This window comes from Myodes glareolus, chromosome 17 (genome assembly GCF_982192425.1).
Source record: "Myodes glareolus chromosome 17, mMyoGla1.1, whole genome shotgun sequence".
Taxonomy (NCBI): Eukaryota; Metazoa; Chordata; class Mammalia; order Rodentia; family Cricetidae; genus Myodes; species Myodes glareolus.
Genome location: NC_142042.1, coordinates 59,615,246 through 59,631,223, shown reverse-complemented (window position 1 = coordinate 59,631,223; position 15,978 = coordinate 59,615,246). Strand labels below are relative to the sequence as shown.

General features: G+C 46.8%; 1 protein-coding gene across 1 annotated transcript in view; it reads right to left on the bottom strand.

Moving 5' to 3' along the window:
- Positions 1–8,913, bottom strand: part of Chd1l (chromodomain helicase DNA binding protein 1 like) — a 48,837-nt gene extending 39,924 nt beyond the window's left edge. Inside the window, exons 1-4 of the mRNA XM_085677940.2 lie at positions 8,757–8,913; positions 4,379–4,491; positions 1,456–1,562; positions 788–902 (exon numbers count right to left, since the gene is read on the bottom strand). Of these exons, the coding sequence (XP_085534066.2) occupies positions 788–902; positions 1,456–1,562; positions 4,379–4,491; positions 8,757–8,865 (444 nt within the window). The 5' untranslated portion in view covers positions 8,866–8,913. The remainder of the gene's footprint in view (positions 1–787; positions 903–1,455; positions 1,563–4,378; positions 4,492–8,756) is intronic.
- Positions 8,914–15,978: the final 7,065 nt, after the last annotated feature.

The following is a 15,978-nucleotide window of genomic DNA, read 5'->3' as shown; positions in this document are numbered from 1 at the left end:
TGCAGCGGTCCGGCCCTGCCTTTCCTTCACCGCCTCAGACACAAAGCTCTGAGCCTCCTAAGTCCAAATGAAAGGGAGTCTGGCTAAGGGGAAGGTCTTGCTTACAGGACCCCAGCAGAGAGGCCTGTGGGCAGGTCTGTGGGCCGTCTCCTTGATTGAGGGGGATGAGGCTAGCTCACTGTGGGTAGAGCCATCCCTGGGCTGGTGGTCCTGGGTTCTATACGAAAGCCGGCTGAGCAAGCCACAAGGAGCAAGCCAGGAAGCAGCTCCTCTCCACAGCCTCTGCGTCAGCTCCTGCCTGGAGTTCCTGCCTGACTTCCCTCCGTGATGGACTGCCACCTGGAAGGGTAAGATGAAACGAACCTTTTCCTCCCCATGTTGCTTTGGTCATGGTGTTGATCACAGCAAGGGAAACCCTAACTAGGACATTATGTGACCTCCATTCGTGATTAAAACCAGGGATTTGCATACGCTAGGCAAGTAAGAGTTCTGCTTGTGTGTTGCTCCAGTTACCACACAAGAACCCCTTTCCCTCACCACTTCTGTTCATCAACCAAGAGGCCCCCCCGCCATGAAGCAGTGGAAATGAGATGGAAGGAGACTAAAACACATGAAGTCCCATAATCCTTGACTTCTACGGTCACAAAGCCTCTCTGAGGATGTGATGGAGAGTCACTTCCCTCCCTCCAGACCCCCAAAAGTATGCCCTGTTTAGACAGAACTGAGGTGGCTTTAACAACTTCTTCGGCCCAGGTCAGGAGTTCTTGCTAGAGAAGCAGACGGTTACCTCATAGGTAGTCAGCAGCACGTGAAATCGCGACTCCTGGCGTAGGTCTTGCTGAAGGTGGGCTCTTTCCTCCTTGTCACCCACGTATGTCACACAGGACAGACCTGGAGCAAATCTGGGGCAAAGAAAAGAGATGAACAGAGCAAATGCTAGAGGCATAGGACAGTGCAGGCTATCTGGAAAACAACACATCATGAGATAGTGCCAAGTGCAGACCCTGGGTGGCCACGCACCAGAGAGCCCTGGGGACTCCAAGTCACGCCTAGTCACAGCTAAGCCTCAGGAAAGGCTCTGATAGAAATGTCCACACATTAGAGTGAGGTCAAAAGGCCTTGTGTTGACTTCGAAAAAGCAACTTCCCACATCAGCCACCTCCGACATCAGTATGGGAAGGACGGCTCTCCTTCAGTTCACCAAACCTCACTAAAAATGAGCACCAACCTTTAAACTGTCAAACAGGAATGGACCCTCCTCACGGTAACCTGGACCCTCCTATGCTGGATGCCAGTGTCTACCTACCTTGCTTCAATTCAGGCCTTTCTAGAATCAACTCATTAATTGTGTAAGACACTATTATTTTACCACATTTTCTACGCCAACCGAAATATCTCAAAGAATAACGCAAAAAATAACGCAAAGAATAAAATTTCATCTAATTTACTCTGTACCTCTCCAGCTCTTCTTTCCAGTTGCTCAAGACGGACAAGGGACAAAGAATCAGAAACGGCCCTTCATCGTTCAGTCTTCCCACCAAGTAAACGAGGAAAGCGATAGTCTGGAAGACAGCAAAGGACGTCCGTTCTGATCCCATTTCCTCATGAAAGATAACCACACATGCACGCAAACACACACACCTACATGCAACTTGTTTTACAATGAAATTGTGTACAATCTTTTCCACGTTAAGGAGTATGCTTCTCCTTGGGAGAATCAAGGAAGCCTCAGGAAACCTGTCAAGGGGATTTTAGGCATTGAGTTACTTAAGTAGTTAGTAAGCCGTGAGGATCAGTATTTATGTAACTGAACCTCTAATGCAAAGAAAAATGCCAGGAAAGAAAAGAAATCAAGGGAAACAAGGCCCCTGGTGGACGAGGTCAGCCCAGCAACACTCTAAAATAAAATGCCCGTCATACCAGGACATGACTGTAAGAATGGCCCACATGTAGCAACTGTCCGCGCTGGCTGGGCTCGCCCTATGAGGATGGGTCCTCCTTCCTAAGTCCCTCCCCTCTTTCCCTACACCTTCCTTCCCTTCTACATGTACTCAAAGTCTGTTATTTTGACTGGACATTCTCTGAGGCCCAGTTCTATAACAGCATAGAAAACACGCTTTCCTGGAACACACACTATAATAGGGAAATACCAAAAAATTACGGATAAAATGGAAGTCTCTGTAAGCCCAAAGACTTCCTTCAGGACACGTCTGTATACACTGCTGAAAGATGCCACATTGTACAGTAAAAATAAAGACACGAGGCGATGCTGTGTCCAAATGCTGAGGTATTTCTATGGGGGGGAAGGAGGGAGAGTCATAAACATAAATCAAAACCCTGAGAAAGCGACAGGCCAAAATATTTTATCAAGATTAATTTACAAAAGCACAAGAAGGGTCTTTCACCTACAAAACATTTAAGTTGGGATATTTGCAAAACATAAAATGCAAAGTTATAATGGCAATATCAAACTAACAAAATTCAGACTGTCTGCAATGCATGTGCACTGCTGTTTGTGACTATGGCCGGAAAGCCCTGAAGAGAGACAACTGGAAGCTGGTTTTTAAAATAGAGGGGTTTATAGTAGAAATAACTTCCTGCTAAAATTATTTGTGCAACTGGACCTCCCAGCACACACTACACAGGGCAAGGTTCTCCAGGAGACTAGGCTGTGTCACAGCTGCTTCCTTCAGTCACCCTCAAGATGCCACTTGAGAAAGTTCATGTCTAACACCACACAGCAGAGAGGGCATCAAAACCTCCGGAGTCCCAGCTGGGTTCTGAGAAGCTTTAAACGAAGAAGGAGCATGAGTTCTACATAAATCCTTCCAGAAAACTGAACACACCCTGCCTCGTTCTGTGAGGTTGGCACTAACCCAGTGTGAACACCACACAGAAATACGACGAGGGTACACCAGACCACATCATCTTCATAATATACGTGCATAAATTCTAAGCAAACCTTTACCAAACCAGACTTGGAGGTGGCACATTTGGGGAAAGCTAAAGACTGAAAGGCGGGTGCTGGAGAGATGGTTCAGCAGTTAAGAGCATTGCCTGCTCTTCCAAAGGTCCTGAGTTCAATTCCTGGCAACCACATGGTGGCTCACAACCATCTGTAATGAGGTCTGGTGCCCTCTTCTGGCCTTCAGGTATACATACAGACAGAATATTGTATACATAATCAATTAAAAAAAAAAAGACTGAAAGGCGAAGACAAGTAGGATTCACTCTGAGTGCAGTCAAGAAGACAATGACTGAGACCGAGATGGCACATGGAGGCTTTGGGTCCTAATGGCAGCCAGGGTACCCTTTCCAGAGGTCACGCTGCTCTCGGAGTAACACCTGGATGGATGAGCAAAGTGAGGCAGTCTTCAACCTAAGACCAGGCTGGCCTCTGCACCGCTTCAGAACCGAGGTTTGTACAAACAGCGTGAGCGCAGGAAGGGGGCAGTTAGCTTCTGTTCCCTGCGGTCACTCGTGAAACCTCTCCAGACTCGGAAATACCCATCACCGTGGTTTTTAACTGGCTTGCCTGTGCTGTGTACACTGACTACGTTGACTTTAATATTCTATAGATTAGTAAACCTGTGTAATTAACCACGAGACATGATGTAACTGGACTCCCCATCAACCCAAACCCACAGATGACATGTCAACCCATGGCGGTTTTGCTGGTCATCCCAACGGAAGTGTCAATATCAGTACCCCAGTTGCCTAACAACGCCCCACCACGCCTGACCCTTCAGGTCTCGATCAGTCAGCTGAGTGAATCTGGAAATCACAGGTCCTACATTCACCCCATGCTATCCTGACAGAGACCCAGAGAACAGGTACCACATAAAGTACTGCTAAGGAAGTCGAAGTCAACTTGACGCCAGGGCAGACAAATTTCTTTTCTATGGAGAAAATCCTGAACCAGGCCCTTTAACTGTTCTCCTAATTAAGGCATGCCTTCTCCCAGACACATTTTTTTTAAAAAAAGTAAGTAGGGCTGGAGAGATGGCTCAGCGGTTAAGAGCATTGCCTGCTCTTCCAAAGGTGCTGAGTTCAATTCCCAGCAATCACATGGTGGCTCACAACCATCTGTAATGAGGTCTGATGCCCTCTTCTGGCCTGCAGACATACACACAGACAGAGTATTATATACATAATAAATAAATAAATAAATAAATAAATAAATAAAGTAAATAAAACAACAAAACAGGCCAAACAATGGTGGTGGCACAATTTTTAAAAACGCGAAATAGAAAAGGCAACTCTTATCATGTTGCTTTCTGTCCTTCACACCCTGGTCAGGCACACACACTGCGAAGAGCCGGTGAAGACAGCCATGAAGGGCGTGGAGGTGATCTGTGCTCCCCTCACGGTGGCGTACCTGGCAGGTCTTCCCCAGGCCCATCTCGTCTCCCAGGATACAGCCATTCTGGCACTGGAAGCACTGGGCTAGCCAATTGACTCCCTCCAGCTGATAAGAGCGCAGATGAAGCCCTAGAAAAGAAAAACAGAAGTGGTCCAAGGAACAGAACTTGCAGCAGGCTCCAGGTTCTAAGGTGGCCTCACCTCCCATGCTCCAAACCTGACCCGTAAGCACCGGCTCACTTCCCAGCTACTTTTGATGCAGACTCGGTGGCCAGCTACCATTTGTTCAGACTCCTAAAGCACGCTGTCATTGTCTCCTGATCCACCTGATAGAGGTCTTCTGAGGTTCTGACTCTGCTGCCGGAGTCTCCCACCACTACTCACTCCTGGGAATGGGCATTACTAAAGCAACTGATCGACAGCCGGCACACGGACCATGCATGCTAACTAAGGAATGATGCAGACAGGACGACTTTAGACCATGCTTTAACATGAAACAGTGCTTCAGAAGGAGTATCCACAGTGCCTGGATGAGACGTGTCCTCCATGGCCCATGCATCTGAACACTTGGTCCCCAGTAAGAGACACTGTTTGGGTAGTGTTAGGTCTCAAACCTGGGACAAAGGGCTGAGCTGCCTTTAACACATTGAAGCAGACTCTGGTGACAACCTCTCCCTGCGATCCTCAGTCCTTACCAGTTACAGGGTCCTCCAAGCTGACATACTCCACCCCTACAATAAATTTCTCCAGCGCAGGGGCTCAGCTGCCCTTCCCCCAGCCACCCTTTCCTATATTGTCCAGCCATTTGGGTTACCTGGTTGTTTCATCTACTCTCATGACCTGTCTCTTGGCCCAGGCTGCCCCTCTTGGTCGACAGCTGCTCTCGCCTCCTCATTAATCTCAAAGACGGGTGGAGAAAGACCACTGATCCAAATCATCATGGCCAAATTATTTAAAGCAAGCCATTAATTAAAGCAAGCTTTTTAATTTGTGTACACGAGCTGCCTCCCCTACAGTGGGGTTCAAGAGGTCAGCATTGGATGTGAGGAAGACAAGGTTTTTATAGCTCAGGGGTAGGGGGTTCCCAAATGGGGGGGGGCTGGTTGGGCAAAATAGGTGGGTTACAGGAACGGAACATAAGTATAACAAGTTAGTCCCCCCTGAAACAGATGAGAAAGGGGAGTTCCAATATTGAGGGGGGGTGCCCCTTTAAGGAAGCGAGCTGGAGGGGAAACAAACCACTGCTTGGTAGCACATATCAAGGTATATCACTCCAAGCTGTCCTGCGCCAAATCACATGCTTGCCTTCCTACAGCTAGGTCATAGCAAAACCACATGAATCGGGAAATACATTCTGTTTTCTAACCTTTACGATCTGGGTTAGTCTGTCTCTTCTGTCTCTGTCTGTCTTGGGCAAAGAACCAAAGTGACAGAACAACCAGCCAACCAAATGACAGGAGGGAGAGGCAGGCAGAGATCTCGGAGTTTGAGGCCAGCCAGGTCTACAGAGTGAGTTCCAGGAGAGTTATCACACCAAAAAAGTTCCTAAGGTGCCTTTTGAACCCAAAGATGAATAAGCAAACGTAACCAAACAAAAATTCTGGTGAACAATAAAATAGCCATTTTATCTTCTCAAACTGGAAACTGATGCTCAATATATGGAAATATATAAACACTTTGCCCTCTGTATTGTAGACACACTATCTAGAGTACTCAGACAACCACGCTGTGGCCTGGAGAGCTGGCTCAGGGGGTAAGAACATTTGCTGCTTTTACAGAGGACCTGGGTTTCCCAGCACCCACAGGGTGGCTCACAACTGTCTGTAATCCCAATCCCAGGGGATCCAATGTCCTCTTCTGACTGCCATGGATGCCAAGAACTCAACTGCATACATGTATAAGGAGGCAAAACATGCATACACATAAAATAATAAATCTAATACAATAGTAAGTCCACACCTATAAAAAAATAAGTGTTACTTATGAAAGCAAAAATTAAAAATAACCTAACAGCCAAGAAGGGCTGCCGAAACTATGGATCAATATATGAAATCATTCAAAATTATGGTTTCAATAACATATCCACATGGAACCCCAGATATGGACCTCCCTAACCATGGGCATGTAGGACCAGATACTGGCAGGACAGAGAGTGTGTTGAAAGCAATAGGATTGTAAAGTAAAATTTCTTTTGCGTGAACATAAATTATCTCATGAACGCACACTGGAAGGAAAGGCCTGGATGTTTTCAATGGATTGACAACTCAGAGTATTGCGTTTATTCTGGCAAACAGAAAGGGCAGCGATAAGTTTTATTATTCAGTACTGGCTCTGTTTCCCTCTTTACCCGTGCTAAGCATTCATAAGCACACACACCCCAACACACGCTTCTGCAGCTGGTGTTCTATCCCATGCCTTCAAACCTGCAACTTCTTGGCCGCTCACTTCCTTTTACCAAGAATGCACCTACACATATATGCCCCTTCCGGTGTGTTAAATGCAGCCAGATTTGATCTGCACCTTTTTCTGGGCCTTCTGCATAATTTAAAGTATCATTCCCATGAGCTGGAGAGATAGATCAGCGGTCAAGAGCACTGGCTACTCTTCCAGAGGTTCTGAGTTCAAGTCTCAACAACCACAAGGTGGCTTAAGATCTGCTCAACAAGAGGGCGACCATGCCTGGTCCTGGAAACCAAGCTAACTACTCATTGACAGTAAAGTCATGGTTACTGGAAGAGAATGCACATCCACTAATGTACTAAGCTAGCATAATCCCTAACCGTCTATCATCATTTATCCTTCTAACCACAGGTAAGAACAGTCCTCACCCTCTATCAAGGAAACTTCTCTTTGCAACAGACTTGGGACCAATATAGAACCAATCACATTGCAGATTTGTGGAACCCTGTCCCAATAAATACATCTACAAAACGCTCCCACACCTACGGCTCAGAGAACATTGCGAACATGGGGGAAGAAAGATTTTTTGAGCCAGTGGATCGGGGACTTTGCTGTGAAATTGGGTCTCCTAGTAACACCAGAAGTTACAGCCATAGACTCACCAAAATGACCGCCTAAACATGAGAATGGTACCAATGAACAGGCCGAAATGGACAAAGAGATGCCCACGAGGCCTCAATTCCACACAAAAACACTTTAGGCTACTGAGGAGAGCTAGAGCAAAATAAGTAGTCTTCTCCAATTGGTTGTCCAGTGCCCAAAGGTCAGCCCTGAAAACATACACACAAGTGACATTAAACAGACTGAGTAAGTTATACTTAGGAATGTATATGTATATATTTATTTCCATACAATAACAATTAAGTGGGAGAAAAGAGGCCACAAATTTAAAGGAGAGCAAGGAAGGGTTTATGGGAGCGTTTTGGGGGAGGGGGGGAGTGTGGGAGATTTGTTATCATTATAATCTCAAAAATAAAAATTTAAAAGTTGACTATAAAAGAAAAACACTGATATGAACTGCCTGGTCTGCAGGACGCTAGGAACCACCTTTCTCTTCCACCTCCTCCTCATCTGCACCTGTCCTTCCTCTAAGCCGAAGGAAAGGCATTCTTTTTTTTTTTTAAAGACAGGGTCTCTCTATTGTACAGTACTGGCTGCCCGGGAACTCGCTCTGTAGACCAGGCTGTACCAGACAGAGATCGGCTAGTCTCTGGCACACGAGTGACAAGGCGTGCGCCACCGCCTGGCAGAAAGGCTCCGTTGCTTTTCCAGAACAAGCCCTTCACATGTTCGTGGTCCTTGGCACACCGAATAAGTTAAGTCAGTGTTTCTTTATAACTTTCAAAAGCACTTATCCGCTAGTTAAGAGACTGGCGTCCGAGGACCGGTATTTATTTTGCTTCTCTGCACCCTACACCTCACAGTTCGCTCTGCTCTCGACAGAAATAAATAATGACCACAGTGTGACGACTGATGAGCCATTCTGACTTTCCGTTATGCCAGCACATATTCCCAGCACATTCATAAAGAAAGAATGCTGGGGGCGCGGAACAGTGGGAACCCTGGGAAGCGAGGGCTCCGGGTCCAACTGGGGTCTGCACACCTAGGGTCTGCACACCTGGGGTCTGCACACCTGGAGCCTACACAGCTGGGCTCCGAACACATGGGGCTCGTAAGGGCAAGGGGGCTTAACACGAATGCACAGGAGGGAACGACAGGAAAAACTTTGGGAGGCTCGGCGTCCGACGCAGCTCTGCGAGTTAATCACGGAGCTGCAACAAGTGAGTGCGCATGCACACTTGCCGGGGAACCGCGAACTGGGAGGAGTTAGAGCTGCCGGGACGCTCCGGGCTGCCGGGCCGGTCCCCGCGTGGGCCTGCGCCGTCCGGCGCTTTCCCGGCTCCCGCCCGTCCCCGGCCTTGCCCGCCGCTCACCCGTCAGGCCCCACTGCTGTAAGTCATGCTCCTGCACCCGCGTCCGCACCGCCTCGGGTCCGCTCTCGGCTGGCAGCGCCCGCAGGAAGCGCGGCAAGTCCCCCGCCATCCCCAGAGAAGCTCCGCCCCGGCCCCGCGCCTTCCTCCCGCGCGCGCCGGGTGCAGCGCGCCGCCGCCGCCGCCGCCGCCAGAGGGCGCGCTCCCACGCCGCCGAAGCACGCAGGTGCGGAAGGCCAGGGCTCTAGCCCTGTGGCTGTGACTAAGGGCACAGAGGCTGTCATTGCTAAAAACTCTGGCTCCTAGGCTGGGCTCCGCGGGTAGCTAACAGCGGCCTCCAGGCTTGGTCATCTCCGCCTCATTTCTTATCTGTTTCCTTTAAACTTTGGGCCAGATTCTGAGCAGCTCTGCAGGTGTTGTTAAGGGGTGTATGCCCCAAAACCGGTAATACAAGGTGGATTGAAAACACCAACATAAGACTAACTTTTATCTCATAAGATATGTTAGGGACCAGACACTTAGGAAAAGACCCTGGGGATACATTCCTGTAATCTTAATCCTGTCACAGTGAAGAGTGAGGCAGAATTGAGAGTTCAGGCTAACCTGGACTACATAGGAAAAATATGTGAATAAATCATAGATACCAAAGCCCAGGGAGCAGAATGCTTGCCCCGAATGCACCAAGCGCTGGGTTTGATCCCCAGGGCCATATTAGTTGGGCATAATGGCGCCTGTAATCCTAGCACTGGGGAGGTGGGAGCAGGAGGACCAAGGTCATCTCCAGCCACAGGACAAGTTCAAAACCAGCCTAGGATACATAAACCCTTGTCTTAAAAATACGTAAGTAAGGTGTGAGAGAGCTCCCCCGCCACACACACACACACACACACACACACACACACACACACACACACACAAAAGATTCCAAGAGTAGCCATGCAGACAGAATGTCCCTGTGTGGTAAAACTATTGACCGTGTCCTCTGAAGGACCAAAGCTGTTTCAGTATGTAGTTCCAGTCCTGTAATGGCTAAGGGAATTGTACTCTGCCGTCATAAAGATGTCTCCAGGAACACTCAGAGCCCGACCTGAGGTTATCATCAACCAGGTCAAGGGGGAGGTGCCCTGTCCGGGATCTCAAATCCCTGCGTCCCTCTGGAATCATGTTCCCACCTGGATTACATCTGGGTTAAAGAAGAACTCAAAATGAAGACTCTGTTCTCAGCAGGCACATGCAGACTCCTTTTTACAGTATGAAGTAGAGTGCCATCTGTCCCTTACCAGTGAAGCTGAACACACTTGGCCCCACTTTTCCAGTAGAGCCTGTATTAAACAGATTCCTTTCTTCGCTGTTGTGTTTTTCCATTTGATTTTTTTGGAGGCGAACAGCTGGGCCTGGTTTGTTGAGAGTCCCCCAAATCAGCACTATGGCAGCACTCTGACCATTCTCTTGCCTCCCCAAGTCGCCCGATTGGCTGCACTGTTCACCAAGGGGTTGGCTTGTGAGCGTCTTTGTTATTTCCCCAACACTGGTGACTGTCAGCACCAGATTCCGCCTGTGCAGGGGGAAATAGAATTTAGCAACAGTCCAAGCAGACAATGCTAGCTTTAGCCTGAGACACTCTCCACTCACAAGAACTGACTTCTTGCCTTTGCTTAAGTTTAAAATGTCTGTGTGAAGCCAAAATTGAGATAGATTGAGAAAGTGGTTGTACATACCATACATGTAAGCTTGGGTAATGGGAGAGACTCGCCTGGATGTCTCAACAATAGCTGTCCGCGTGATTTGTGATTTGTGTGGCTTTCGGGGTTACTTTGCTCAGAAGTTGTCGCTTCCAGACATCTTCAGGGATTAAACAGAGTTTTAAATTATGTTTAAAAATATGGCCTGATTGTCTTATTTCTCTTACAGCATTCTCTTGTGCAAGTGAATCGTAAGGGACTTCATGAGGAACAGAGTTCAGGTTTGGGGATAAGAAAAGAGTGTCGATTTAAGATTAAACTCAAAGGCCACCTATTTTGGCCTTAAGCATGATTTAATTAGTTGTTTGACGGAGTGCCCCTGAGATGGCTCAGAGGGTAAAGAGGCTTGCCACCCATGCCTGAAGACCTATCCCACCCCTGGAACCCACATTGTGGAAGGAGAGAATTGACTCTCGTGGGTTAGCTTCAGACCTACATACACACACACACACACACACACACACACACACACACACACACACACACAGTGGTGTATGTTCCTCCCTTGATTTGATAACAAATAATTTAAAAATAAAAGAGTGATCAGTACTTAGCAAAAGCAAACAATGTGGCACGGTTGGGCTAGACTGGGTGTGCAGGACAGCTTTTCTATGTCAGTGCTCCCGCAACACCTTGGGACAGATGTGTGACTTTCAGGGGCTCCTCTAGAAGGGCTTGGCACCTGGCCTCCCTGTCTGACTTCATCCTCCAGATTCTAATCTGCTAAAGCGATGCTGTCGACTGCTTGCCACTTAATCAAAAGCATGCTTATTTCTTTCCAACTTGAAGTAATCCCGAGATAAGATGCTAGCTTTAAACTAAGTAGATTGTTGGCGACACACTGAGCCTGACATTGAAAACACAGCTAAGAGAAATAACTGAGGAGTGCGCATGAGCGTTTCACTCTGGATTTTATATGAAGTGACTCTGTAGAGGGCAGGGTAGAAGCAGAGAGACAAAGGGCCATTACAGAAGCCTAGGTGGGGGGGGGGGTATGGTCAACATGATGCAGGGAGTCGCTACACTGAGCAGGCCAAGGCCGTAGGAGTCACTGATAGAGAAGTACAATGGAGGAGGCTGGCTTTGGGGACTCAGTCTGAGGACACGGCACAAGAAGTCACGTGAAGGAAAGAAGACAAAATGGGGGATTTGGAGACTGTCAAGAATCCCCATGTGTGCTAGAAGCTAGAGAGATTCCCATTCACCATTGGCGGGAACACAAATTAGCACAATCATGAAAATGATGGGTTCCTCATATGTCTAGAAATAGAAGAGCAATATGATCCAGCAGTTCCCCTACTAATTATGTATCTAAAGAGGAGATAATCAGTTTCAGTTATCTGCACCCCCATGTTTATTGCAGCTGCTTTTTTTTTTTTCACAAAACCAAAATGTGGAATCAGCCTAGGTATCTTTCCATGGATAAATAGATAAAGAAAATATGGCATATATACATGCATTGTCTATATATATTGTATATATAGCATACAGATATAGATATCTGTATACATACGCATATGGGTACATATATGTGCGTCCTGTTTTGAGACAGAGTCTTGCCGTGTAGCCTAGGGTGTACTCACTGTGTAGCCTAAGCTGACTTTGAACTCATGATCTTACCTCTTCAGTTTTCTGAGTGCCAGGACTGCAGTCATGTGCTACCACACACATGATGGGCTATCACTCAATCGTTAAAAGAATGAAATCCTGTCCTTTAAATAAAATGAATCAGGCACAGAAGGACAAATGCTGGACGTTCTCAGCTAAATCAGACACTAAATATGCTGATGAGAGAGAGAGAGAGAGAGAGAGAGAGAGAGAGCGCAGAACAGTGGCTACTGGAGTGTTTTGAGTACCTTTCTGCTGCTGTGGCAAGACACCAAGACAAGGCAACTTATGGAAGAGAAGGCCTACTTGGGATTACGGCTCCAGAGGGATGAGCGTCCGCCACCATCATGTGGAGCTCACATCTTGAACCACAAGCACAGAGAGAGAGCAATCGAATGAGTTTTTCAGTTCTCAAAACTCTTTGTGCTGACACACTTCCTGCAACAAGACCACAATCCCTAAACCTCCTCCAAACAGCACCACCAGCTGGGAACCGAGTGTTCAAAACCGTGAGCCTGTGGGGGAAATTCTCATTCCATTCATCACGTAGAGAAGAGATGGAGAAAGGATGGAAGATGGAGGTACGGCAATTAGGGAGGGACGGGGGGACAGTGTCATAGGAGGAATCTTAAATGTTCTTTTACACAACAAAGTACCAGTTCTTGACAAGAATTAGTATTTCTGATGAAGCAGCCGAAAGAATTATGAATGTTCCTAGCTCAAAAGAACTGATGTCTGAGGTGCTGGAGATGCAAGGTTCCTTGTTCTGACCATTATACAATGCATGCATGATTGAAATAGACCAACCTTTACTTTTGCGTTATGGTTACGTAACAGTGCCTGCCCCATAGTATGAGCCCTCACTATTTGCTTAATGTTTGAGCCAGGTGCCTGTAAGCAGTTCCAAATTTAAGACCTGTGTTCATTAAAACTTTGAGAATTAGAGAAGATAAACCTGAAGTAGGTCAGCTAAGGCACAGACAACTTAAGAGATGGGTTATGAGTCTAGAGAGTCAGCCTTAGCTCGCAGATAAAGTCTGGTCCGAATGTTTTTCTGGTTGGTACTCGGGTTATAAAACCATAATATTTATTTTAATTCTTCCTCCGCAGAGGAAGGCAAGAATCTGGCGAGCAACTCAGTGAGATTAATGGTCACAAAATCACCCCTTTGATAACCACAGCATGTGCCACTCCTACTAATAAAGCAGGCGTGATCAAGCACAGGTCACCCACGGGTCATGTTTGCTCTCCTCTGTGTCCTTGCTCTGGAGGGTAACAGTAGCTCATTGGCAGCATCCAGTGGGGCAGACATGAGGCTGTTAGGGTTGCAACCACAGAGAAAAGTTTGGACTTCGGGTGCTGTCAGCACCCTACAGTGAACTGGAAAGAAAGAGACTTCGGTTTTCTTTCTCAGAAAAAGGAAAAACTACATTCAGACTATAATGTAATTATACATCTTTGGCATCAAATAACATATAATACATTTTAGGGGGTTTTGTTTGTTTTTTGTTTGTTTGTTTTGAGACAGCATCTCTCTACATGGCCCTGGCTTTCCTGGGTCTCACTATGCAAGCCAGGCTGGCCTCAAACTCACAGAGACCCACCTGCCCCTGCCTCATGGGATTACAGGCGTGGGTCACCACACCAGCTGACATACAATATATTTTTAATAGTCTGTCTTTTATTTATCCTTTGACAGTTTCACACATGTGTAACAATGTATCTTAATCCTCTTCCCTCCCAGACACCAACAAGACACCCCCCGCCTACCTCCCATACTCCTTCTTTTTGAAACCCACTGAGTCCCATTAGTACTGCCTGATGGGATGTAGTGATCCTGTTGTTGACCTTGGGCTGGTCTTACACGTGTAACCAGAGTCGCTGTGAGCTCATGAGTGCGGTAACTATATCATGTCCAAAAGACAGCCTGTCACAGCACTCCTCCCCATCCTCTGGCCCTTAGATTCTTTCCACCTCTTCTTCCGTGATGTCCCTTGAGCCTCGCCGGTGGACAGATGGTGATACCAATGTACTCAGCAGTCACTCAACACTCTGACTAATTATGAGTCTCCGCCTTGACTGCTGGCCCTGCAGAGGGAAGCTTCTCTAGCCAAGGTTGAGAGGAACACTAACCTCCAAACATAGATGGTTAGAAGGCAGTTTAACAATGTAACCATTTAGCAAGGCAACATTTTTCTAGATTTTCCCCTAGGGTCTATGAGATTCCAAGTCACAGACTTTTGACCAAGTGTGAATTCCCTCCCGTAGAGCGGGCCTCAGATCTAATCCACAATCAGTTGGTTCACAACCTTCATACCCCTATTGTACCAGTGAGCAAATCGTGCCTAGAAGGTCAGTGTTGCAGAAAAACAGCACACAGTAAGTTAAAACCCAGTCATTTCAGAGAAGTGGTACTCCTCTTTATACGGGCACGACACTGGAAGGCCATCAAGTAAATGTTTACAGGCATAGCTCAGATATTGTCAGAGGTTCTGAACTGAAAAATCTCCTGAAGATTTTTCCTTCAGGGTTTTTATTTGCCGTGGCAGTGCCTGATCTCTTTTTTCACTCAATGTCTTTGACTCTCATTCATTGCCATTGGATTTGTTCTATGCAATTTCACGTGTCCAGTTCTCTGTAGAGCAATAAACCGTCCGTGCGGTCCTCTTCATTGGCCTCTGAAGATTCTCAGTTTGTTGACTTTGGAATTTAGCTTTTCAAATATATTTCCACATAAAGAGCAGGTTGTCTAAATGACAAGGTTGAACAAAGGCAAAATGGTCCCCAAATGTCTTTGGACACTGGTTTCTCTAACCAAGACTACTAAGCATTATTTCAACCTTCCTTTCCTTTGTCCTAATTGGCAGGAGTCCAAAGCTATCCTATGCTTTTACCCCATAATGTGTACATCTTAGGTTTGAAAACCAAACACCTTGTACCCATGTGCTCATGTTCCTAAGACACCAGCGGAATGTGGAGCCTAGAGATGTCTCCATTCTCACAAACGTTCCAAGATTCCTTGTGCTGGAAACTTTATAGTCAGACGGTTTTAGACATCAGGAGATGCCTCTGAAAGCATGGGATATAGTCATTTCAGTGGGGAGGAACAATGTTACCTATCACATAAGGTGCAAAGTTGATTTATAAGAAACTAAACGCGGTGCCTTCACTGGATCACAGAGGCCAAAATGAAGTTCAATCCCTTTGTGACTTCTGACCGAACCAAGAACTTCAAGCAGCATTTCAGTGCAAGGCCTTCTCCTCTTTCCAGAGAGCTGAGGCAGAAATACAGTGTTCGATCTCTGCCCATTTGAAAGGAAGACGAAGTTCAGGTGGTCCAACTACAAAGACCAGCAGGTTGACAAAGTGATCCTTTGAGAAATACGTCATCTACACCGAGTGAGTGCAGCGAGAAATACGTCATCTACACTGAGTGTAGTGAGAAATACGTCATCTACACCGAGTGAGTGCAGCGAGAAATACGTCATCTACACTGAGTGAGTGCAGCGAGAAATATATCATCTACACTGAGTGAGTGCAGCGAGGAAAAGCTAATGGCATACCTGTCCATGTGGGCAACCACCCCAGCACAGTGGTTAGCACCAGGCTAAAGCTGGACAGACCACAAAAGATGCTGGAAGGGAAGCCAAGTCTCGACAGCAGGAAAGGAGAAGGACAAACACAAGGGAGAAACAATGGAGAAGATGCAGTAGAGGAGGTGTCTCATATACAACTTCCATTAAAGATGCTTACTTAAGTTTTTTTTTAAAAAAAGGAAGAAACAAACTAAATGTGAATTTGAGTGTCCAAGAGTGTTGTGAAAGACCCGATGTCTTTAGCTGAGAGTCACACAGTGCCTGAATTTCACCAGTGAA